The sequence below is a fragment of the Phyllobates terribilis genome, unplaced genomic scaffold, assembly GCF_046119375.1.
Source record: "Phyllobates terribilis strain yellow unplaced genomic scaffold, ASM4611937v1 Scaffold_11__3_contigs__length_659146591, whole genome shotgun sequence".
In the NCBI taxonomy this organism is placed as follows: Eukaryota; Metazoa; Chordata; class Amphibia; order Anura; family Dendrobatidae; genus Phyllobates; species Phyllobates terribilis.
Genome location: NW_027362771.1, coordinates 594,341,930 through 594,369,144, shown reverse-complemented (window position 1 = coordinate 594,369,144; position 27,215 = coordinate 594,341,930). Strand labels below are relative to the sequence as shown.

General features: G+C 41.6%; 1 protein-coding gene across 1 annotated transcript in view; it reads right to left on the bottom strand.

Annotated features, from left to right (window-relative positions):
* LOC141167070 (uncharacterized) overlaps positions 1 to 18,230 on the bottom strand; it is a 28,092-nt gene extending 9,862 nt beyond the window's left edge. Inside the window, exons 1-9 of the mRNA XM_073654411.1 lie at positions 18,043 to 18,230; positions 7,800 to 12,041; positions 6,794 to 6,895; positions 6,441 to 6,562; positions 5,420 to 5,478; positions 4,841 to 4,977; positions 2,497 to 2,571; positions 1,888 to 2,053; positions 485 to 646 (exon numbers count right to left, since the gene is read on the bottom strand). Of these exons, the coding sequence (XP_073510512.1) occupies positions 485 to 646; positions 1,888 to 2,053; positions 2,497 to 2,571; positions 4,841 to 4,977; positions 5,420 to 5,478; positions 6,441 to 6,562; positions 6,794 to 6,895; positions 7,800 to 12,041; positions 18,043 to 18,103 (5,126 nt within the window). The 5' untranslated portion in view covers positions 18,104 to 18,230. The remainder of the gene's footprint in view (positions 1 to 484; positions 647 to 1,887; positions 2,054 to 2,496; positions 2,572 to 4,840; positions 4,978 to 5,419; positions 5,479 to 6,440; positions 6,563 to 6,793; positions 6,896 to 7,799; positions 12,042 to 18,042) is intronic.
* Positions 18,231 to 27,215: the final 8,985 nt, after the last annotated feature.

The window sequence follows — 27,215 nt, the reverse complement described above, 5'->3', positions numbered from 1 at the left end:
ATCGTAGGGATTCAGCTGAGTCTCATAGTAGGGACAGATCTCCTCTCTTTCCTTAGCTTTGGTAGCAGAACATAACAGAAAGGAGATGACATTACCTTTCTCGGTAATGGGAACATCTGTCTTCACTGATTCACTGAATACAGATTTTATCCATCAATTGAGAGCGTAAGATCAGTTGAAGAGGAGGAAGATGCAGATTTTTGTGATAAGATATATTACAGAGTTTATTATTTTCATGTGCATTGTTGATTTATAAAATAAATATTGGTTGATTCCTATCCGGAGCATCTCAAGATATTGACCATAAGGTGACAATAGAAATTCCACCCAGATCACAATTATCCACCAGACAGGATTGATTTATGTAGTCCCAATCCATCTCCAACACAACAAAATCCCACTGGTAACCCCTTCTTGCATTCAAACTTTTCATTTTTTAATTCACTTGTGAAATACAACGTTTCCTTCTGGATGCCATACTCACCATTTTTTGTTTCTTTTCATTCTAATGAAATAGACAACAGCGACACAAATTATAATCAACAGGACTACGATGGCCGCTCCGACCCCTCCATAGACGCCTGACTTTAATATCCTCCCGTTACAGTTGGATGACGTGTAGATGTATAGATCTGTTCTCGGACATCTAGAGAGAGTTGACACCAGGAGATTAAATATATAATAGGCAAATAGGAATAATACAGTACGGATGTTGAAGCATGGAAAAATATCTAGGAATCTACACATGGAAGTTCTAGATACGTCTAAATTTAAATCCTAAAAAACAATCATCCACTATTCCTTGACGAAAGTGTAATGTGCCTGCTACCAACAGGCATTGACAATATACTGAATTGATACCAGAGATTCTTTGCTCAATGTTAAGGGGTTCCTCGCAGGTGGTACATTACCTTAATATGATTGGAGCACAAGTTAACACATTTAGTAGAGAAGACCTTCCTGCTAGGATAAACTACAATTTACAAAGAGGAATTGTCTGATTCGGGAAACCCATTTTCATAACCCTTTTAGGGTCAATAGAAGGATGTTCCCTAATCAGTATCCTCATCTTTTTGGCAGAGTGCAGAACAGTTCTGAAGAACATCTCTCAATCTGAAAGACCAGTTCTGTCTTGCACTACACTGACAACCCATTGATTTGACCGGAATTACACAATGTCTTATTTTCCCTCTGATGTTGCTGTAGCGAAATTGAGAATTTACTTTCAGGTTTCCCTATAGATTACAGGTGGTCAGTGGGGGCACTAGAAGGAACCAAAGCAAGGTTTAAATATCCAAAGTGGACAACTCTCTTAAAAATTGGCAGGAGTTTGAAGACTTAATGAGGAGTGGAAAGTCATCGGAGATGGGTGGATGAATGAAGAAGGCAGTGAATGTGAGGAGACTAGAATACAATGACATGTGTTGCATCTCAACAACCTGTATGAAGACCGCAATGGCAACTTTTTCTAATTATGAAATGAGATGGCACTATATGACATTTCTCTACATAACCATGCATATTTGTGATCACAGTGTCCATGAGATCTATCTTTTCCGATTTCAGCTTGGTTGACAACCATCAAGGTCACCATGAGAGTTCCCACATGAGTTGTCATTGAAGCTAAAACTAGAAGATATACAGTAGCCAAATAGTACTACTGAAGAAGCCCCAAGGGCTCATATGTTCTCATGGCTGTACATAAATATGGATGATGATAAATATTATAAAGTTCATAGTGTTCTGACTGAAGTTAAGAATTATGTAAGTGGATGGTTAGGATGGCAAAGAGAAGACACAATGTACAGCGTTAGAGTTAGGTACTAAATCGCAAATTGAAGCCAAGTAAAATTCATTATTGAATATTTCCTTTAAACAGAGACTTACAGGCAATGTGGACCAGTATTATTCAGGATTTGACAGCTTCCATCTTGACAATTTGTATATTTTCTTGACACTGCGTCACACTGAGAAACGCAAACCAGTCCTGTCCCATCAACTACTGGTTCGTAAAAGTCTTGAAAACCAGTTGGGATTTTATGGGAGCACAATTCTGTAGATGAGCAAAACATTTTAGGCAAAATATAACCAATCCTTATGTGCCTCGCTAAGTGCTACGTCACCTAATTTTTCAAGCACTAAGGTCAATTACCTCCCCAACCTTCTAGACATCATTTTAAAAAAAGGACTTGACTTTTCCCTAGCTAAAAGCATGGTTAAAGGGGTGTGTTTGCTGAGATAACCTCTTTCTAGAATGTGAGCATCATGGAGATGAGCTCTTTAGGATCTGCTCCAAGGGAATAGATCATTGCTGCAGGTCAGCGTTCTCATGCACATTGTATAAAGCTGATTTTGCCATAGAGTTCCCTTTTCTAGTAAGATATTTCCCTAGCTGTGGCCACCACAATGGGATTATAGTTCTAGGTGGTGTTTATTTGGATGAAAGAACATGTCCTGGTAACGCAGAAGCTTAAATCTGACTGAGCCGGAGCTTACCTTTTTCACTTTCCAGATTTTCAGTCTCTGTAATTTGGAATTCATCAGAAATGCAATTACCAATCGGCAAATCTCCTGTTAATTAAAAAAAAAGCATTGATTCAACTGTTCACCTACAGAATAAAACAAAGTCCTTGCTCCCAATATGGTTCATAAATGTAATTTACCTTCAATGTAACTGTATGGTGAAATAACATTTACAATATAGCTCCTTTAGTTCACCCTTTACTAAAGAGACAGAGGGGTATTCGATTGGATAAGGAGGCTAACCCCAAGATGGGATCTTTCTCTCTAGGGTTCCTATTTCAGCTACATATACTTGGGTGCTCACAATAAAAATTATGAGTTAAAGTTTTTGGATGCGGGAAGGGGACAATATCATCTTTATTTATTAATATGTCCAGGTTACATTTTGAAAGGTCATTTTCATCTGAAATTCATTGAGGAGGAGCATTTTGCCTATTTGTACATAGACAAGGATCAGATAGACTATGTACAATACGGTGCAAAAGTAAAAATAAAATGCTGCAAAGTAAGAATGCTGTCAAAATGAAACTATTATTGCTGGCCAATTCTTGGAGTCCTCAAAGTTTCTATATAGAAGGTTTGGTTTTTGGCCACAAATTCTTCAATGAAGACCACATTTAGCCAGATATATCCAAACAGTAGATACAAGTACACTGGTTGCTGGCAGTTTTGAACTAATGGCACTACTGGACATCTTTAGACTTCCGAAGCAAGAAAGCAAGATGTGTCTTTTGTCTACTGTACTAAGATTTTTGGCCTACAACTACATCTGCAGTCCTCAATGTTGCCCCTTTCTTGGTGTCCTCAATGCTAAGAAAAACAGGTAGATACTTATCCATCATGCCATCATGTAAGATCATCAGAGAGGTGTCTGCTTAGGTCAAAATTATTTCTGCAGCAGCAAAACGACAGCAAATATACAGCAAAATTCATTAGGAACAAGGAGCCCTGGAAAAGATGATCCGGTCCCACAGAGCCCTGATCTCACATCCTCCCGTCTATCTGGGATGACATGAAGATGTAGTAGTGGGGAAGGACGTAGCTTCCCTCTGGCACTGAAAGAGTTAAAAGACAATATTCCCAATAGTTAGATCTCTCTGGGCTGCAGTTAGGTCCAGTTAAGGAGTTAGCTGTGATAATCCAGCCCAGTAGAGTAAAGGGGAAGCCAGTGCTTTGGTTGAGCATAGAATGTGAATATGCTTCTTTGTGGGCTGAAGTATTGGTAACCAGCCACAAGATGCCACTGTCCAGGGTGCAGTTTACAGATTAAGTCTGCCAGTAGGATTGCAGACATGTATGACAGTGAAGGGGTTAATTGTGTGTGAATACAGCCCATAGAGAGTGGGCACTTTAGGAAGCCTGTGGTGAGTTTCCAGAGACAGTTCATTGTGAGAGTAGTACTGGGATAGTACGGGCTGCCTCGGTGTAGTGGCTGCTAGGGCAGACGTGAGCCCCATACTCCAGACAGTAGGATCATCAGAGTGAAGATCACCCCCACAAGAGTCCCCTTAGCCGGCCGGAGAAACTCAAGAAAGTCATTGAGGACTGGGGGGCACATTCTGTCAGCAGGCTGCAGAAGAAGTTAGGACTCAAACCTAAGATGTGGGGAGAACTAGGATCCGGATATACTGTCATTGGTGAGGAAGATTCCCTAGGGCTAGAGAACAAGGCAACAGAGATGCTTCACTTGAAGAGGGAACCAGGGCTGAAGTTGTATTAAGTACCTGTGGGGAAGATGACAACCCGTTGGGCCTTATCCATTATATCTGCCTGTAAATATTGTACATTTTCCGTTTCCCCAAGTAAAGTCCCAGTTATGGTTATGAACCTCGTGTCCACTAAATTTATTGCTGCCTGGTTCCAGAAGAGAAATGCCTGGAGACAGATGCGACTGGCTGGTCAGAAGTACGTGGAAAGCACCACATACACTGCAGCACATCAGAGGGAGGACACACCTTGTCTGTAGGGTGCCAGAATGAGCAGGGGCCACAGCTCACCCACGACTACCTCACTGGGGCACCTTACAAAGAGACCGAAGGATCTGTACAATCCTCATATACAGAAGATCTGGGGTCCGTTCTCCAAGATTTTTAGAACAACCTCCCTGCTGAGTTCTTTCAAAAACTGTGTGCATGTGTATCTAGAAGAAGTTAGCTGAAAAAAAAACTAATAACACTTCTAGTTTTGGAAACATTCTTACTTTGCAGAATTTTTTCCACTCCTGCATGAAACTTTTGCACAGTGTCGGATATATGGAGGAAGGGCGCATACTGGAGCTTTCATGCGAGAGAATCAGGTCTTGTACGCTTTTACTTACCAGGACTGTTACATACGATACTGCTCAGCCCTTCTTCTACATCTTTGATGGCGTCTTTATATTGCTGAGTTACATTAATGTCGGACTTGAATTCTATCTCGACAATAACTTCATAATCCACCACAACACTTCCATTACTGTGGATGAGAGGTATAACATGTTATCCTACCAGAAACACAACTTCTGGACCCCTAAATTGCATCCCATCCAGATCTAGAATTTTCTAGTAAAGTTAAGAGGTAAAACTTGAAAAAGTTCATCACCTCAACAGTTCCATGATACTTCTTGCCATACTTGTCATAAAAGCTTAACTAACATTTGAATCCATCATATTCCATCATATGAATTCCACCATTGTGGACAATCGAGCTACTGTGCCCCATATTCTCTGCTGATGGTCAGATGTTAATCCGAACATTTCCTATAGTGCTAACGTTACCATTAATGTAATATTTTGTTGTGTTACAACTATTGTAACTCCATACACTCCTGAGCAAACCCCAGGGATTATGGAGGAGACCATTGTTATGGGCGAGGCCAATGTTTTAGAACTTTCATTCCAATCACGGAATTATTTACCTGATCGACAGAATTTTCACACCCTTATAACCTGGAACATCTTTGTAGACAACTTTCATCTGTTATGGTGAAAATAAAGGGAGCAAGGTTACACTTTGATCTCCAGTGAGCCCCAGTGAATTCCGACTATGCTGACCTTCATTACCTGACTACTTATTTGACTAGTCCTTGCCTCTCCTACCATTGTACATTTTGGCTCTGCCTTATCTCAGTAAATAACCTATGCCCTTTTTTACTTTGCTTCCCCGGCTCATTGTTCTTTCCGTAGTGGAACTTATTGATATTGGCTATTTTCAAGCCCTTCCCATCATATTGGGTCCCACCTCTGAGAATAGCTATAACCGGTATCTGGGTAAAGGGGTGTCCTAAATAATTATTTCTCTGGGTATCGAGGGATCCTAACAGAACTTCTGACATTTTGGAGGCTTATTCATGGATGATGGCTGAGTTGCATATTTCTCAATTGTATGACCTAGTTAAAGGCCACAAGTACAAAACTAGGATCAGGTCACAGTCACAACAGACCAATAGTTGTACAGATGGGTCTAGCCTTACCTTTTATTAAATTGGAATAAGTAATCTAATTTTGCTAAATGCTAGCAGCCAGCATTTCTTTGACATACACCGGGTAGCTAGGTATTAAGAAATATAACTTTGACATCTCCTGTCAGAGTATCATAAACTCATCTTTTTTTTAAAAAAAACATTGATGATCTCACATCCTGCATCGACATATCTGGAAATATGAGATGTGAGATGTATAATGGATGCCTGTATTGGGTTTTATTTATTAGGAGACATGTTGCTTCGCTGTGTCTAGCCTGTAATACAATTTAAGCAATTATAACAAACTGTGCCTGGGATTTTCTGAAAAGGGACAATCTCTTTAACAACCCACAAAGGCATAGAGAATCAGGTGAGCAGATATATACAGTATACTAGTGGTATTCAGTTATAAGACCCCTCAATAAGGGTAGGTTACAGAATATGCAGAATCCATGAAAAATATCTAAATACTTACATCGTTTTTGAAATCTGTGTCAAACTTTTTATACTCATCGGATTTATCGTCTATTAAATTATTATTAAAAATCAAGTGAATGAACCGTAGCAACACATTTATAGTCGTGGTGACACTTGGTCCTGTGTAGAGAGAATGATGGCATGAATATTGGTACAAAGTGAAGATATATAAAAAAAATCCCCTGTGCTCTGCTACTACTTTCAGAGTAGAAGAATCTCTAATTATCGCTGAAAGCAATAGGCATCAGGGAAGACCAATCCCACCCTCTTTATTGAATCCCACCTCCTTTACCCATCATGTACATTTCCAAAATCACATACGCTATATGTAGTCTAAGATTAATTTCTTACCGATTCCAACTCTGTCTATGATGTGTTCACAAAAGGGTCCATAAAAATTGTCAAGACATATGCACTTTATTCCATCGTAAAAGCCTCCATTGTGACATGGCTCTGTAGAAAAGGGATATAAGGTTATAATGCATTCATGAATATTTATTTGTGAACATATATATATGTATATATATATATATATACATTGTTGTTGGAATCAGATATTGACACAGCCGCCAAAGGCCAGGGCCGCCAGAGGTCAGGGCCGCCCTTTGGTCCCAGACTCTAATATAACACTGAGCTACTCTACCCATGCGCATTAGCCATTGGGTAAAATAGTATTTTCACGGTCACAGATAAGCATGTATTTTGTTTGTTAGTCTCATCAATTAATGATAGCATTGAGTTTCCTGACATACACAAGGAACCAAAGATTTAGAAGATTTGCAATTGTGATCTGCTGTTGTCACCAGTTGCCATACATTGAAGTCAAATAGATGACACAATGTATGTAATGGATAACATAGCAGATTGCTGTCACTTGCTTATTATTGTGTTTATTGGCTATCACTTGGTTAATGATGTTTACAAATTTTTATTGCAATACTGCATACGACCACAAGATGTGCTGTGGTCTACATGTGCTAAATAATGGAGACCAGGGTTCAAATCTGAATAGGTCTGTGTTTTTTACTCTGTAGTGTTGGCAGACGGACCCATTTTTACATTGAATAACATCTGCCAATCACAGTTGGATGAACAAACCACTGAGATCAATTTATATCTCTTGGGGAACTGATATTACACACCAGGCATATACTGGAATTACAGAGCAAGTAATACAAGGGGGACCTAGTCACTCTTGGTTATTATGCCATTTTAATGAGCAGGGGTCCCACTCTATGTCATCTACATGCCTTGTGAGGGAATATGTATAGATGTTGTCTTCATGAGACAAACACTATTAACATTCTAACAATAATGTCCTGTCTTAAAAAAAAATAGAAAAAAATTTTTTACTTACGTATTGTAGGTACATTTGGGTTTGCTGTAATTTTGGTTGTAGTTGGAATTCTGGTTGTAGTTATGTCTGCAGTCGTGGGAGAAATGGTGGTGAGTGGACCTGAGGTTGAGGGTTTCAAAGACTCAAGAATTGTTGAGCTTGGAGGTTCTGTAGACAGAGACACTGTGGTACGTAAAGTTTCTTCAGAACCTCTTGTTGTCATCAATGATTCTTTAGATATTGTGATATATGGTGTTGATAAGTCACCAGGTGTCTGGAAGTTTGTGGTTATTTTTGTTACTGAAGAAGTTAATTGAGCAGTAGAACTTTTTCCAAAAGTCGTAAACAAAGCTGTAGATTTTTTTCCCGTAGAAGCATAAGTTGAGCCTTCGGTCTTGCCAACGTCATTGGTCACTACAGAAGTGAGACTTATTGTAACTGCTCCTGTTGAAGAGACACTTATTGCTGGTGTTGTGACTATTTGTTGAGTTGATTTAGACTCTTCAGAGACCCCTGTAGTAACAGGTCCAGTGTTGGTATGTGGCGTGGACCCAGGTTCTGGAGGATTGACATGTGTGGTGTGGAAATCATGTGTTGTAGAGATATCAGTTGCTGGCAATGGTGTTGTTTCAATGTCTCCAGATACTCTTGTGTCAGTGACTCCAGAACCTTCAGGTGACGTTTTAGTAATCAATACGGTTGTGTGTATAATATTAGTTGATGGGAACCTTGTCTCTATGTCTACAGGTGTAGTTAGTATGTCAGTTACAGATGTTGGTGTTGTCTCAATATCTCCAGAACTTTCTGATATTGTAGTTTGTGTTATTTTAGTGCCATCTACAGAATTTTCAGGCGTTGTGTATGTTCCTGGCAGCCCTGTAGCTGTTGTTTCTACACTTTCAGAATCTTCTGGTGTTGTGAAAATTTCAGTAACTGATGATACTGTTGTTTCAATATTTCTAGTACTCTCAGGTGTTGTGGAAATATCAGGTACAGAAGTTTGATATGTATCATCATCTCCAGAACCTTTAGGTGTTGTGAATATTTCAGGGGAAGCAGTGGGTGTTGGTTCAGTGTCCCCTGGTACTTTGGGTGTGGAAGATGTTTCTATGTCCCCAGGTCCCTCAAGTGTTGTGGATATTTCTGGTATATTAGTTGGAGTTGTTTCAGTGTCTTCAGATCCTTCGGGTGTGGGTGATGTTTCTATGTTCCCAGTCCCCTCAAGTGTTGTGGATATTTCAGGCACATCAGTTGGAGGTGTTTCAGTGTCCCCAGGTACTTTGGGTGTGGAAGATGTTTCTATGTCCCCAGGCCCCTCGAGTGTTGTGGATATTTCAGGCACATCAGTTGGAGGTGTTTCAGTGTCCCCAGGTACTTTGGGTGTGGAAGATGTTTCTAGGTCCCCAGGCCCCTCGAGTGTTGTGGATATTTCAGGCACATCAGTTGGAGGTGTTTCAGTGTCCCCAGGTACTTTGGGTGTGGAAGATGTTTCTATGTCCCCAGGCCCCTCAAGTGTTGTGGATATTTCAGGCACATCAGTTGGAGTTGTTTCAGTGTCTTCAGATCCTTCGGGTGTGGGTGATGTTTCTACGTTCCCAGTCCCCTCAAGTGTTGTGGATATTTCAGGCACATCAGTTGGAGGTGTTTCAGTGTCTTCAGATCCTTCGGGTGTGGGTGATGTTTCTATGTCTCCAGACCCCTCGCGTGTTGCGGATATTTCAGGCACATCAGTTGGAGGTGTTTCAGTGTCCCCAGGTACTTTGGGTGTGGAAGATGTTTCTATGTCCCCAGGCCCTTCAAGTGTTGTGGATATTTCAGGCACATCAGTTGGAGTTGTTTCAGTGTCTTCAGATCCTTCGGGTGTGGGTGATGTTTCTATGTTCCCAGTCCCCTCAAGTGTTGTGGATATTTCAGGCACATCAGTTGGAGGTGTTTCAGTGTCTTCAGATCCTTCGGGTGTGGGTGATGTTTCTATGTCTCCAGATCCCTCAAGTGTTGTGGATATTTCAGGCACATAAGTTGGAGGTGTTTCAGTGTCCCCAGGTACTTTGGGTGTGGAAGATGTTTCTATGTCCCCAGGCCCCTCAAGTGTTGTGGATATTTCAGGCACATCAGTTGGAGTTGTTTCAGTGTCCCCAGGTACTTTGGGTGTGGAAGATGTTTCAATGTCCCCAGGCCCCTCAAGTGTTGTGGATATTTCAGGCACATCAGTTGGAGTTGTTTCAGTGTCTTCAGATCCTTCGGGTGTGGGTGATGTTTCTATGTTCCCAGTCCCCTCAAGTGTTGTGGATATTTCAGGCACATCAGTTGGAGGTGTTTCAGTGTCCCCAGGTACTTTGGGTGTGGAAGATGTTTCTATGTCCCCAGGCCCCTCGAGTGTTGTGGATATTTCAGGCACATCAGTTGGAGGTGTTTCAGTGTCCCCAGGTACTTTGGGTGTGGAAGATGTTTCTAGGTCCCCAGGCCCCTCGAGTGTTGTGGATATTTCAGGCACATCAGTTGGAGGTGTTTCAGTGTCCCCAGGTACTTTGGGTGTGGAAGATGTTTCTATGTCCCCAGGCCCCTCAAGTGTTGTGGATATTTCAGGCACATCAGTTGGAGTTGTTTCAGTGTCTTCAGATCCTTCGGGTGTGGGTGATGGTTCTACGTTCCCAGTCCCCTCAAGTGTTGTGGATATTTCAGGCACATCAGTTGGAGGCGTTTCAGTGTCTTCAGATCCTTCGGGTGTGGGTGATGTTTCTATGTCTCCAGACCCCTCGCGTGTTGTGGATATTTCAGGCACATCAGTTGGAGGTGTTTCAGTGTCCCCAGGTACTTTGGGTGTGGAAGATGTTTCTATGTCCCCAGGCCCCTCAAGTGTTGTGGATATTTCAGGCACATCAGTTGGAGTTGTTTCAGTGTCTTCAGATCCTTCGGGTGTGGGTGATGTTTCTATGTTCCCAGTCCCCTCAAGTGTTGTGGATATTTCAGGCACATCAGTTGGAGGTGTTTCAGTGTCTTCAGATCCTTCGGGTGTGGGTGATGTTTCTATGTCTCCAGATCCCTCAAGTGTTGTGGATATTTCAGGCACATAAGTTGGAGGTGTTTCAGTGTCCCCAGGTACTTTGGGTGTGGAAGATGTTTCTATGTCCCCAGGCCCCTCAAGTGTTGTGGATATTTCAGGCACATCAGTTGGAGTTGTTTCAGTGTCCCCAGGTATTTTGGGTGTGGAAGATGTTTCAATGTCCCCAGGCCCCTCAAGTGTTGTGGATATTTCAGGCACATCAGTTGGAGTTGTTTCAGTGTCTTCAGATCCTTCGGGTGTGGGTGATGTTTCTATGTTCCCAGTCCCCTCAAGTGTTGTGGATATTTCAGGCACATCAGTTGGAGGTGTTTCAGTGTCTTCAGATCCTTTGGGTGTGGGTGATGTTTCTATGTCTCCAGATACCTCGAGTGTTGTGGATATTTCAGGCACATCAGTTGGAGTTGTTTCAGTGTCCCCAGGTACTTTGGGTGTGGAAGATGTTTCTATGTCCCCAGGCCCCTCAAGTGTTGTGGATATTTCAGGCATATCAGTTGGAGTTGTTTCAGTGTCTTCAGATCCTTCAGGTGTGGGTGATGTTTCTATGTCTCCAGACCCCTCGATTGTTGTGGATATTTCAGTTACAATACTTAAAGTTGTGATTATTTTAGTTACAGATGTGTATGTCACTTCAGTGTCCCCATTCTCTGCAAGTGTTGTGGATATTTCTGGTACATTAGTTGGAGCTGTTTCAGTGTCTTCAGATCCTTCAGGTGTGGGTGATGTTTCTATGTCTCCAGACCCCTCGAGTGTTGTAGATATTTCAGGCACATCAGTTGGAGATGTTTCAGTGTCTCCAGATCCTTCAGGTGTGGGTGATGTCTCTACATCTCCAGACCCCTCAAATATTTTTGACATTCCAAATACATGAAAGGAATCAGAGAGGGAATTTTTATATGAATCTATCTTTTTTTGTTCTTCATTATTCACTTTGGTGAGCAATGTCTTTTTTTTGCTTGGAATTATAATAGAATACTTTTCTTCATGTGGTACTTGGTTGCCTATTCTTTCATTAATTATATCTTTACTCACTAAGATGTATTCCTTTTCCAATTCCTGTTCATCTTCTTGTATATTTTGTTCATTTTGATCTGTATTCTCCAAATATATTTTATGCTCTTCTCCTTTACTCTTGACTTGTTTAGTAAAATCTGATTTCTCTGGATCTTGACCTAACCATCCATGGTGACTCCATTCAGCCACTAATAAAATAAAAAATATATATTGTCTTAAAATGTGAAATATTTATTTTTATTATTACTTTTCTACATGTGAAAACAGAAAATGTTAAAATAATATTTAAGACAAATAAAGTATTTGTTTTCAATATTACATAGACTCTATACTTACATACTGCTAAATATTGTACGCGTGCAGAAAGAGAGGTGCAAAAAGCCATGGAAAGTCCTGACACCGGCTGGGATCTATCAGTAATTATAAAGCAATCCTGCCATTTAGTGAAAAATAATATCAGCTGGTTCATCTGATGGCCTATAAAAATATGTCTCATTACCAAGGGGCCACACGAGGAACATCTCATGATGGGTAAAACCAGTGAGCTGTCTCAAGACCTTTCTAACCTTATTGTTGCTAAACATACTGATGGTATTGGTTACAAAAGAATTTCTAAACTACTGAAGATTCCAGTGAGCACTGTTGGGGTCAAAATCTGGAGATGGAAAGAACATCATTTACACATAATCCGTCCACGACCAGGTGCTCCCCGCAAAATTTCAGACAGAGGAGTGAAAAGAATCATCAGAAGAGTTGTCCAAGAGCAAAGGACCACCTATGGAGAGCTACAGAAAGACTTGCAGTCAGCAGGTACAATTGTTTCAAAGAAAACAATAAGTAATGTACTCAACCTCCATGGCCTGTATGCACGCTCATCACGCAATACTCCATTGGAGAACAAAAAGCATGTTAAAGCACGTTTAAAGTTTGCTCAACAACATTTAGACAAGCCTGTGAAATACTGGGAGAATGTAGTCTGGTCAGACGAGACCAAAATTGAACTCTTTGGATGGCATAATGCACACCATGTTTGGAGGCCAAAAGGCACTGCATATCACACCAAAATCACCATACCAACAGTGAAGTGTGAAGGTGAGATCATCATGGTGTGGGGCTGTTTTTCAGCATACGGCACTAGCAAACTTCTTGTGATTAAAGGAAGAATGAATGGACAAATGTACCGAGACGTTCTTGAAAAAAAATTGCTGCCATCTACCAAGATGATGAAGATGAAATGAGGGTGGACATTTCAGCAAGACAATGATCCCAAACACACAGCCAAGGAACTCTCAACTGGTTTCAGAAAAATAAAATAAAGCTGCTAGAATGGCCGAGCCGATCACAGGAACCTGAATCCAATAGAAAATGTATAGAAAGAACTAAAGCTCAGAGTTCATAGACTGAGCCCATGGGACCTTCAGGATGTGAAGAGTATTTGTGTAGAAGAATGGGCCAAAATCACACCTGAGCAATGCCTGCGACTTATTTCTCCATATAGGAGGTGTCTTGAAGCTTCATCACCAACATTGGCTTTTGAACTTAATTTATGGGCATCTATGGTGATTTCTTTACCTGCGTGGATTGGATGGGTTGTTACCGACATCTGGTGAGAATTTCCTGTCAATAGCATCTTTAGAAATAGATTTGCTTAGAAAATTGGTGACATGTTCAATACCTATTTCACTCGCTGTATAGGGGAGCTCTGCTTGTACTGATGTTTATTAAAAAAAGTTAGTTTGAATGTTTTCACATGGATGTGTGTATAGCTACTGTACATCAATTATTTTATGATATAGCAGTATTATTTATGTTAAAGTAAAGAATCATTACTTATTTTATACTATTGCAGCATTTTTCATTTTTATAGTATAGGAGCATCGTTTATTTTCATAATACAACATTATTTCTATATGCTGTAGAACAGCATTTTTCATTGGTATAGTACAGCAGTATCATTTCTATGTACTTTATGACATTATTTTTTTTTTATATAATAGCATTATTTCTGTGGATAGTTTAGCGGCATTATTTACCTTATTTTGATAATGTAACATCATTATTTATGTTGACTGTATGGCAGTAGTATTTATTTTTATAATTTAACACCATTGTTTCTATGTACTGTAGGACAGTATTTTTAATTTGTAAATTACAACAGTTTAATCTCTATGCATTATATAGCAGCATTATTTATTTTTACAATATTTCAGCATCTTTTTCTGTTTTTCTTGCGTGGCAACATTTTTTATTTTTACAGTATAACATAGTATAACATTATTTATTTTTAGAATATCACAGTATTTTTTCTATTTCCTATAAGAAAGCATTCTTTTTTATTTTTATAGTGTATCAGTATCATTTCTATTTCAGCATTATTTATACAGTCAATATAATATGGTGACATTAAATACTTTATATTAAGAGCGCTCTATTGTCTCTATTTTATTTGCTTCTACTTGTATATGTGCGAATAATGGAAGTATATATCTATAACACCACCACATTGAAAAAAAAAATTCTGTGCACTCATCAGTATTTGTGCAACATTATTAAGATTTATGTGAAATGTGCGAAAAATTTTGTGCTCTAATTAAAAAAAAACCTCAATGCAATGTTGCAACATGCTAGCAAAACCTTTGACAGCTTGCCATTTGGTATCATAACCACTGGGTGGCAACATAGACATATATAGCAGAAACATCTCATGACAGAGTATTACCTAATCTTTTTTTTTTCCTGAAAGCTTGTTCTCTCATGTGACACATCCTTTGATATGTTGAGCCAAGAACAAAGATAAGAAAGAACATTCTGTAGCTATGACACATCAGAAGGTAATTCTTGGCTGGATTTCCTTTACAAAAGCAATTTTGAGATATTATTACAGGAAAATGATGTTTGAAAGTCAGGTCCAAGCCTTAGGGTTGTGCAAACTGTGTGAGATCATGGAACAAATAACACTTGTTACTTGCCAAAGGGTACTGCTAAATTTAATGAGCCTTTCTAATCGCTGTATTAGGTGTGTTAGATGCCATATTGCACAAGGGCAGGGTTTGGTTGGCTGAAAGACATGCCCTTGAGATAACTTTTGCAATTGACTGGTTCTGCGAATGCTATATTGGAAAAAATGATTGAAACATGGCGACTCAGAAAATCAATAAGAAGCTCTGACCATTGATATTATTCAATGGTTGGATCATTGACTTGGTGGACCTAAATCCTTCCAAGAGAGATATAGATTGCATTTTTCCCCATGGGGCATTACCAAACAGATTCAGTACCCAACTCATCTCCTTAAGTAGAGCCACCCCACCCCCAAAGAAAAAAAATTACACTTCTACATAAGTACGTTACAGGCAAAAAAAATTACATTATTTTACCTTTTGGGAGAAGAGAGTTTCTAAATTACAATTTTGCAAAGTTCCCTATAATAAATTGTGTATGTGATGGACACGTACATGTAAAAGTGTAGTACCTCTGCCTATGTGTAACTTCCTATGTTTTATCTCCTGAAGGAGTTGATCCACCTGCGAAACGCATTTTTTATAGTTTTTGTTTGAATAAATCTGATCCTCACTGCCAACCCAAGCTACTACCAATAAATAACAGAGTCGGTCACCTTTGGAGGTTGTTCTATGGTCACAATATTGGGGGTCCTCGTATGGTAAAGGTCCAAGTACACAAAGAACCACCAGCTGCAGCAGGCACTCTAGAGTGCTTGTGATGTTTGGGAATCCATGCAAATAGTTAACATGAAGTCCAGAGAAAAATAGCTGAGCCTTGGTTGGTGAAGTCCAGATAGAAAATGAAGTAGATCCAGCAGAATGTAGATACCATGGGCATTTTATTGTTCAAAGTAACTTAAAAGCATAAAAAACAACAAACAGTCATAAAGTTAGAGGTTGCCTAATGAAGACGCCACTCCAACATTGAAACGCGTTGCATGGCCTAACTTTATGCCTGATTGTTGTGTTTTTTTACATTTGAAGCTACTTTTTAACAATAAAATACCCATTGTATCCATAGTCTGCTGGATTTACTTTGTACTGTATCTGGACTCCACCAATTAATGTCCTTGTGCCCAAGGCTCAATATTGTTCTTCGGACTTTGTTTTGACTTTCTATTGAGTCTGTAGAGCTGAGTGTTTTTTTTTTTTTTTTCAAACTGTGGGGGTCTCAGTATTCGAACCCTTACCAATAGGCACAATGTGTAAAGGGGGATAACACAGAAAAAAAAAAAAAAAGGTAAGTATTCTTTAAGGAATTGCCGAATCTTGACAATCTGTGCCTATATGTGTGTAATTAACAACGTAATAGACAAAGCAACTCTTTTGGGGCCAAAATCTGTGGAGATCCACCACCAAGGCTGGATAGACATCTGACTGAGATGGTTTAGTGAATCCTGCATTGAGCAGGGGGTTGGATCAGATGACCCAGGAGGTCCCTTCCAACTCTACCATTCTATGATTTTATGAACTGTGGAGGTCCACCATCAATGTTAAAAGTGATTGAACAATGGAAGTAGAGATAGTATGTAAAGGAATTTTAGAGCTCTGGATAGTCAAGGAAGGAAGCAAAAGGTATAGAGTGAAGACCATAATTATTAGGACGTCCTGTCTGAGACCCTCATTGTCCAGAGCAATTCTCACACCTGAGGATTTAGAGTGGCCATATATTACATGGGTTGCCCCTTAATTTTCTCTCTAGTGAGCACCGTGATGAAACTCTGTGACCAACAGCAGCTTTGAGAAAGGGACCTTCAGTTTGTACCATTGGTTAACTTAATGAAGCTGTTGGATCCCAATGACGAAATGAGCGTTTATGAATATAATCTGTCTAAAACCTAAATAAACCTAGAAAGGTCCAACGAGATATAGAAGCTTTGGATTATAAGAGAACCTGAGCTACAATGGGTTCCCGCATTTTCCTAGATTCCAGAACTGTTTTACTCGTAAATGAAGGAAGGTTGTGAACACATTTATTGCCCCTCATCTGAAGATCGCTTTCACTAGACTGAATCATGCTCGTCAAAAGCCACTAGTTTTGTAAAGGAGTTTTTTTTTTTCTTTTTCAGAAAATCATTTGTTTCCTCCGTGGAAAGAGGGTTGTAAAATACATCCGTCTTTTTTTTTTTTATGGCTCATTTATCATCTATTGATACTGTACATGCAATTTTACAGATTACCATAGAGGCACTAAAGCTATAGAAGATGATAAAGATGGTAATGGTATTAACTCTACACTAAAACCTACACGCAAGGAATAATAATAAATTCTCACCCCTATTTAAATAAACCTCTGCAAACAAACTCAGAACGCATCAATTTCACAAATGTTCGTAAAGTGTGGAATTATGGTGGGTTTCAGAAGAAATACAGTCAATGGAAGTTATTCAGCTTTTTTTTCAGCCAGTGGACTTTCTTCTACATTCATAAATGAAAATTTGATTTCCAACACCAATGATGATACGCGAAATGTGAGGCACCCCAACATGATGTCAAAAGGGAAAAGTTTAGTACTTTGAACACCCATCAGCAAATGTCTCGTCGCTCTCAAAGTAAAGTGTGATCCTCCACCATGGTGTCAAAAGAGAAAAGTTTGGTACTTTGAACACCCATCAGCAAAAAGTCTCGTCACTCTCAAAGTAAAGTGTGATCCTCCACCATGGTGTCAAAAGAAAAAAGTTTGGTACTTTGGAAGCCCATCAGCAAAAAGTCTCGTCGCTCTCAAAGTAAAGTGTGATCCTCCACCATGGTGTCAAAAGAGAAAAGTTTGGTACTTTGGAAGCCCATCAGCAACAAAGTCTCGTCACTCTCAAAGTAACTGTGCTCTAAAAAGAGACCTAAGAAGTTTCAAAAGTGATGATTTTGGTTAGCCATAAAGAGTTATCATGGTTACAAGATGGTTTTGTACAGTATTTCTCTTACTGAGAATTCATCGTCAATGAAGGGACTGGATATGTGGAGCACCCTAGTCTATAATATATCATGAGAAGTTGATCCTTCACAAGATCAGTTGCTGACCTTCTATGGTCATTTATGGGTATTGTCAGTAAATATACTTTAAACCACTGCCAGGTAGAATCATCTCTTCTCACAATATAATTATATATTATTATTAACTATTATTAATACACCAGTGCTAAAGTGAAAAAAAGGAAAAGTTAAAATAAAACTGATATTCATCACTCACCCGCCACCAGAAGACTAACACCAAGTACAATAAAAAGAACTGATTTCCCTTCTATCTTCATCGCTCTCTCATATCATCTAGCGCTTTCTCCGATGCCAAACTCACATCCAACACGTCCAAAGAGAAATGTGTAAATCTGCCAAGAGCACCTCTTTATATCCAATTGATCTTTGATACTAACACCCAACGGCCAAGTGGGATAATAAACTTCTGTAAAGCTGTAAAAGAAAGTTTATCGCAAAATACAGAGATGTATGCGTCACAGAGAACATTAATTATTCAAGGCTAATAAAAAGGATAATTAGAGAATCTTCGTGAATAAGAAGCTACTGGAGATCTCTCAAAACATCATATTGAGCAAATCATTAACTAGCAACAAACTTGGTCTCAATTTCCATGTATGAAAGTCAAGACTATAGAAGAAGGTGTGGTGGTTCATAGAGTAGAGAATAAACTGAAGCATACATAGGAGTACGGCTTCATTAACATAAATTATGTCACATGTTTACAAAACGTTTTTTAGTGGGCTGATGAAAAATTATTAGATTTTTTTTCTTAATATCATAAAACAATTTTTAATCAATATGGCAGCAAAGATGAAATTGAAGAGCCAACATTAGAGGCGAGTGATGCATTTGAAATGTGAATTCATCAGCTTTGCAGTATTTTGGCAGTAAATTTGATTTGCAGTAAATCAAATGTCCTTCAAAGGGTTTAATTGCAATGAAAATATGTATGTAACACTCTGAGGTCTCCTAGGACTGTGTCCAACCCCTTTCAAGCTCTTTAACTCACACACAGCTAAATTAATGTCAAAGTGATCTTATCATGCATGGCTATGGGAAAATTGATGGCAACTAGAAATCATCAAATTGAATTTGTGTCACATTTTTAAGTATTCGCTGAATTTGCAATTTGATTTGCGTGAATGGCTTAAAATGGCAGCCGTCTTTTTACATATAAAATTCCATCAGCCAGACAAGGGTCACAAAACCTTATCTGCAACAAGACAGGTTATCTTGTAGCTATCTCATCACATGATATAGCACAGTCAATCGTGGGACTATCATAGCCTGTATAAAAGCAGAGGCAGGGAATGCAGCAGCCATTTTATTCTGAATCTGGATAGTGAGAGAACATCACAGTTCACCGATTAACCTTAGAGATAGGCAGAGAAAGCAATAAATCACCGAAGAAACTGTACATATAGTGGGCGAGGGCAGGGGGATAATGGTTAAAATCCATTTACACATAGCCATTATTGTTTAGATCACTTTGAGAAACTGTAGCGTCGGCGTCTCAGCCTCCTGCCCGACAGAGACGCCGATCTACTCACCACCGTGGCTCCGCTCCCGCATTCCCCGCTCTTCCCGCTGGCCTCATGGCAGCGTCTTTCCGGGGTGCGCGCACCGCGCCTAGGTCCCCGGTCTCTGTACTTAGGGCACGCGTGCGCACTCCCTTCCTCTTAAAGGGGACGCGCACGCCATCCTAAAATGTCCCCGGCTAATGGCCGAAGGACTGCCCCTACTTAAGGCACCTCCTCCATAACGGAGGTGCCTGTGCAAAATTGTTGTTTGTGTGCTTATACTCTCTCGTGCCTGCCAGCCTGTCTATCAGCCGTGCCCGCCAGCCTGTCTATCAGCAGTGCCCACCAGCCTGTCTGTCAGCCGTGCTCACCTGTCTGTCTATCAGCCATGCCCACCTGCCTATCTTCCGTGCCCGCCTGCTTGTCTACCTGCATCACCTGCCTGTCTACCAGCCGTGCTCATTTGCTGTGCCTGTCGGCTTTGGCCATCAGTCCCGTGGGAGTCGCCTGCTCTCACACAAGATCTGTCTCAGAGTGGCACCTGGTTCACCTTCCCGGTCCCTCCTTGATTCACGGAGTTGACTAAGCCGCCATGTGGCCAGGGTTGGTCTGGGTAAGCACTTAGTTACACCCCTCTGGTCTCTCCTTGTATCAAAGCACAGAGGTTCAACCACCCGGATCCATAAAAGAAACTAAGGCTGTGTTTACAAGAACTTAAAAGGGTTTAGATTCAGTTCTTGGAGACCTCAGAGTGTAATATATTTATTTTTAAGACAGTTAGAGGCTTTGCACTACTTTCAATTTGCTGCAAATCAATTCAATATGAATAATTCAACAGAACTGGTGAATTGGAGTTTCAAAAGCTTTGCTCTTCTGTAATGGTAACAGTTGCTTACTGTTGTGCCGTCACACACAATCTGTACAGTTTCTTCAGTGTTTTATGGCTTTCTCTCCCTTATGTAAACCCACACTATAATCTTAGGAGTAGACCCAGTGTGGTGTTCCTTCGTGAAGGCCTTTTCATGGTGTAGGTCATCTGATCTTCTCCAGTTCAATTGCAGTCTGCATCCAAGATGAAAGTGAGACCTTCGAAAGAAACGCAAATTTCAATATAATTTCTTACTTTTTATTGATCACCATAAAACATTTTATATATTTAATTTTTAATGTTACTAAAATTGTCAATGTGTTTGGTATTTTAGGTCTTTGGAATGAAGGCAAGATGTGTCCAAATATCATACTTTATGCCACAACATAATCCCGGGGATAGGACTGGTGTGACATTCTTTTGTGAATGTGTTCTATTGACTTCAAACACAGCTTTCAAAGGCTATTGTGGGGCAGAGCAAGATGGTAGGAATTAAGGTCTTCATCCTCTTCAGCGATGAGTCTTGGATGCAACCGGCGATCGATCTGGAGACCATCTGAACAATATCTTGAAGGAACCTTCTTGAAGGATCACCACACTGGTTCTATTCCTGAGATTACAGCATGGAGTGGTATAATGTATGACAGCTGGACCCCTCTAGTCTTCATTTTCTTCATTCCAAGTACACTAACACCTTGATTAATTGATTGATTGATTTGGTGATAGAGCCAGTGGTGCAGCCATTTCTCCAAAGTGTCCCGTGATCCATTTTTCATCACAATAATGCCAGGCCACATGTTGCTGTTGATACTATGAGCAGCCTGCGTGGCCTAAACATTCTTCCTTCAGCATCTCAGGGCTGGTCTTCCATCATGCGCATCTGAGCCACGGAGGCATATCTAGAAATTATTTGTTTTTTACGTTTAGAATGGCGCTATTCTGGTGCCAAAACATGTTGGGACAATAAAAAAAATGTTGGAACACAAAAGGCTTCTCATTTACGCCAGCACAGCCTGTTCAATGTGATATCATCCCCCTCTACTATAACGCAGAGTTCAGCTTGGGTGGGGGGGGGTTGAAATGTCTGAGTGGGCCCCCTATCCAGGTAACTATGTTTACAACTACGGTGGCATACCCTAAAAATTGGTAAAGGGTAACCTCAGCAGATAACCATGGCGTTTCTGAAAATGAATCACTATACAAAAGACCAACACCAATATTATCACCATATTGACTTACAGGTGAAATTCTTTCTGATGAAGTTGTCCACGTTTCCCATCTTTTCCATCTGGCCCAGACCGACATGACAACTTCTCCAGACAGGACTTGTCTGCAGAGATTACAGCACAGACACATCTGACTTCTCATATTTCCAGCCTGTCCTCATCTATTTCCAACCTGCACAATCTCCTCTTACTCTTGATACCCCAAAATTGAGCAGCTACTGCCGTGTCTCCCAATTACTGCACCTGCTATGAAGCACAGATAGAGTTTCCTCTTATTGCCCCACATAATAATTAGTGATGGGAGAGCACTAAAATGCTTGGATGCTCGATGCTCGGGTTGAACAAATTGGGATACTTGGGTGCTCGACCCGAGCAACGAGCCCAATGTAAGTCTATGGGAAACTCGAGCATTTTTCATGCGGCTGCCCCCAGCGGTCTGCAGAGGGCCTAAAAATTGTTCCAATCTATAGGAACAGTGCTCATTTGACATGTGGACAGCATGGGGAAGACCCCTGGAAGCATTTCTGACTCCCAGGTCACTGCTGTCAGCAACGTTGTCAGAGTATTACGCCACTGTTACGGACTCACAATAAAACATACAAAAACAAATCCAAAATGGATTTTCCTGGGAAATATGTTAAGGAACATCCTTTCTATGATAATCACTTGTATATAAGGCAAAATAAATAACCAAAACCAAAAATACTCCTCCACACCTTGGGCTATGTTCACACGTAGCGTTTTTGATGTGTTTTTGCACTTTTTCATTGCTCTCAACCAAGACAAATGAATTCACTGGGAAATGTCATTTTAACATTTTACAACCTTATCTGGCCATGTGGTGTGTGACACATCATCAGACACATTCATACAGTGCTGAAAAGACATGGGAACAGCATGGGGAAGACCTCTGGAAGCATCTCTGACTCCCAGGTCACTGCCTAAAAGTGTGCCCATCATAAGTGACCCTTGGCGCATGTGAAGATGCCTCCCGCCATGCACCTGTCGTTGCAGACTTGCAACAATCACTGTCCACGTCCTTGTCCCAGTGCAGCGTTCAGTTGTCCCTACCCCATTCCTTAGAATGCAAGAGCAAGTATGCAGCCAGCCACCCACCACCCACAGGCTGCAATACTATACTGCCAGATTTTTGACAGCTGCTTGCACTTTGTGGCCTTTTAGGCTCGCGGGGGCGGAAGCTGTCTACAATCTTATGGAGGCGACGAACGGGTATTCATACTCGGTCCCCAGCCGCCACTATTTGTCCCCGTGTCGTCTCCGCCTTCCACAATCACGGGTCCCACAACATTACCTGTGCCCTCCCCAGTGCACTTACTGGGAATGACCGCCTACCCACAAACACGTGGTCAAGTGAATGTGGCCAGGGATGGTATGGAGCCAGTCCACAGCTTTTTTTGCTGAGAGTTGCATTTCACCACAGCCAAATTCTTTAGCTCGGTGTAAGGACTGGCATAGAGTGAAACCGTATCTAATCTGGGTGTCATTTCTCCCTGGAAGTCCTCTAATGCAGCTTGTTGCAGAAGCAATGGCAGCCCGTCCAACATCAATTAACACTTGTCAGTGGTGCTTTGACACACAAATATCTTTCTTTGCGCATTTAAATTCATGACTACAGAGTTGGGCAATGGCCTGATCTGCAATGCGGTTTGAGAAATAACATGCATAAGCACATCCGATACACATTAAAAAAGCAGCCATAGAGCGTCTGGGAACCTTCCCCCACACTTTTCTTAGCCAGGGCTGCTACTTCGCAGGGTTGGACGGGCCCACCAGAGAACAGGAGACTTCTCTGGTGGGCCCTGGCTTCTCCTTGAGGAGAGTTCATAGTGCCGAGGTGAGGCCATGATGATGATAGAGGCCACCATCTGCTTAGTTTTCTGTTAAGTATGCAGCCAGCCACTCACCCACCCACTTACCCACAGGCCGCAATACTAAACTGCCAGATTTCTGGGCAGCTTCTTGCACTTGAAAAGTGGCCTTTTAGGCTTGTGGAGCCGGAAACTTTTCACAACCTCATGGCTCATGCCTCGTGTCCATACTCAGTCCCGAGCCGCCACTATTTCTCCCAGTGTTGTCTCTGCCTTCTACAAGCGCGGGTCCCTGAACATTGCTGCTGGTACTTTTCTGTGGGAATTTGCTTGCCTCCTACCAGTCTGGAATATTTCCAGTAAACTATGGTACAATGCCATGGTATTAGCATTGCCCCCAGTACCAGTAGCGAAGCCATCCCTAATTTCCTTCTCAGGAATTTTATTTGGTAGACAGAGTGGCTGCCCAAATACATTAGTTTTTCACAAAGGAGCTGAAGATAGAGTGTCAGTAGGTGCAAGTTTCTCCAGCCTGTTAGATATCAGAGGGTGAACGGCAGCACATTGGATCAGTGGTTAGCACTGAAGCCTTGCAGCGCTGGGATCCTGGGCTCAAATCCCAGCAAGGACAACATCTGCATGGATTTTGTACATTCTCACCATGTTTGCGTGGGTTTCCACCTTAGTAAAAAAGCAGCCATAGAGTGTCCGGGAACCTTCCCCCACACTTTTCTTAGCCAGGACTGCTTCTCGGCAGGGTTGGACGGTCCCACCAGAGAATCCTCTGGTGTGCCCTGGCTTCTACCTCAGGAGAGTTCATGATAGCGCTTACTTTGCAGCTGCTATGGGGCTCTTGAGTGGGGGTGAAAGGTGAGCCCTCAGAATCAAATCCTCTGGTGGGCCCAATGTTTTTCAATCTGAAACAGCTTCTCAGTGGGAATTGTATTTCACCACAGCCATATTCTTTAGCTCGGTGAAAGGACTGGCATAGAGGGAAATCGTATCTACTCCGGCTTTCATTTCTCTGTCACCAGGTTCCGCCCATTGTCACACACGACCATGCCTGGCTGTATGTTTAGTGGTGAGAGCCACAGATCAGGCTGCTGTGTTACATCTTTCAACAATTCTGCAGCACTGGGCAGTTTGTAACCTAAGCATTAAGCATGTTATCTTCAGCAGAGCCTGTTGCCGCTTGGCCAAGGCAATACTTTCAGCTTGTGACTGATGTGGTCATTTCAGAGATGGAGGAGGAGGTGCAGGAGCTGAACAATTTAATTACATTGAGGTTACATTGGCGACTCTGTTTTTTATAGTTAAGAAAGATCCTACTGTTTTTTTTACGTTATTTTTTAAGACAAGTGCATTCACCGGGAAATGTCATTTTAACATTTTACAACCTTATCTGGCCATGTGGTGTGTGACACATCAGCAGACACATCCTGTTTCAAATATGATGGAGGGATTCTGAAAGTCACAAAGCCTATTTTTATAGGGCCATCAGGCGGACCTTACTATTCTTAAAAGGCCAGCAGTCGGCCCTCGCTATTATTAGAGAGCCATCAGCCAGCTATGCTTTGTTGTTCCATTATTAACAAGTGAGTCTCCTATACTGTTATTGCGTATGCAGTGACTGCAAGGGCTGCCAAAAATTCGGACACAACCCAATACCCCTTTGAAGAGACATAGAGGAGGGTCTCAGTAAAAAAAATGTTCCCATTATAAAGGAGCGGGTATCCTATAGTAGTAATTCCCATGCTGTGACTGCAGGGGCTGACCAAAATTTGGGAAAAACCCCACTAAGAAGTTAAAGACACATAGAGCAGGGCCACAGTAATGACATGTTTCCATTACAAAGGAACAAAGGAGCGGGTGTGCTATACAGTTATAGGGTATGCAGTGAGTCCAACGGCTGACCAAATTTAGGATAAACCCCACTAACAATTTAAAGACACATAAAGCAGGGCCACAGTAACGAGTACGACATGTTCCCATTCGAAAGGAGAGGGTCTGCTATACAGTTATAGGGTATGCAGTGAGTCCAACGGCTGACTATATTTAGGAAAAATCCCACTAAGAATTTAAAGACACATAGAGCAGGGCCACAGTAACGACAAATTCCCATTAGAAAGGAGAGGGTCTTTCATAGTATTGGCCTATGCAGTGAGTGCAAGGGCTGCCAAAAATTGGGAGACACTCCAATTCCCCTTGGAAGAAACTTAGAGGGCCTCATAAAAATATATTCCCATTAGATAGGAGCTGGTCTCATATACTTGTTATGCCCATGCACTAAGTGTATGTGCTGACAAACATTTACCCCTGAGGGGTATACAAGAACATGCTGTATACATTTTTTTTTTACTGGCATCATAAACACCCTTTGAAAAAATTATGTTGGTGTTGCATCACAGACCACGGTCACCCTGGTGATATGGTGGTGGAGGATGAGGATGAGGAGAAGGAGGAGGACAAGAGCAAATAGCCAAAATCAGGAAGCGTATACCCATGTGTGGGTGTGAAGAGGTGCATGAGAATACACCTCCCAAAAAAAGACACTGGTTTTGAGTTTATGTTAAGCTGCTATCATTCGGTGGTGTTGAGAAGTTTGGTCCAATCCAGCCCTTGTTCATTTTTATAAGAGTCAGCCTGTCAGCATTTTCAGTTGACAGGCAGATGCGCTTATCAGTTATAATTCCACCAGCGGCACTAAAAGCCCGCTCTGATAAAACACTGGCGGCATCGCAGGCCAGGACCTCCAAGAGATAGAGAGCCAGTTCATTCCACGTATCCAGCTTGGATGCCCAATAATTATAAGGCACAAAGGAATCACGGAGGATGTTGGTATGGTCGGCAAGGTACTCCCTCTGCATCTTCCCAAACTTTGCACTCCTTGTGAGAGTACCCCGTGCCTCAGGGACTGTGCGATGGGAAGTTCTCCCAGAACTTTGACAGTGTTCCCCTGCCTCTGCTGGATTGGAGTTGTGTCTCTCTCGCCTGCACTCCTTGGTTGTCCAACGAAGTGTGACCTCTGCCGCCAGCGTTTTCAGATGGGAATTTTTTTAATAGTTCCACAACAAGGGCCTTCTGGAACAGCCCCATTTTTGTAGACCTGTCCGCCTCAGGAATAAGAGATATAAAGTTCTCCTTGTAGGGTGGGTCTAGAAGTGTCACCAACCAGTAATGACTGTCACCCAAAATTTTGAAAACGCGAGGGTCAGGGGAAAGGCAGCGTAACATAAACTCAGCCATGCATGCCAGACTGCTAACAGGCAAGACTTCCGTGTCCTCACCAAGAGGATGACTAACCATGCTCTCCTCCTCCTCTCTGTCCTCTGTCCATCCACGCTGAGCAGACAGTATGACAGTTGTGCAGCTGTGTCCTTCCTGCTCCTCATCCTCACTGTCACCCAATCCATGTTAGGATGAGATGAGGCTGGGCTGTGTGTAATCACCCTGTATGGTTCCTTGCTCCATCTCATCGTGCTCCGCCTGCAATGCATCCTCTTTGATTGTGAACAGAGAGCCTTTCAGAAGACAGAGAAGCGGGATGGTGACACTAACTATGGTGTCATCGCCGCTCACCATCTTGGTGGAGTCCTAAAAGTTTTGGAGGATGGTACATATGTCTGACATCCATGGGCACTCCTGAGGTCTTATATGTGGATTCTGAACTGAATACCGACGGCCTTGTTGATGCTGGTACTCAACAACTGCCCTCTTCTGCTCATAAATCCTTCCCAACATCTGCAGTGTAGAGTTCCAACGCGTGGGGACATCACATACCTGTCTGTGAGCAGGAAGCTGCAAACGCTGCTAAAACACGGCAAGGGCGGCGGAAGATCTGCGGCGTACTCTAACAAGCAGATCCGGCAGCTCCGGGAAGGATTTGAGCAACTGCTGAACCACGAGGTTAAGCACATGGGCCATGCATGGTACGTGTGTCAGCT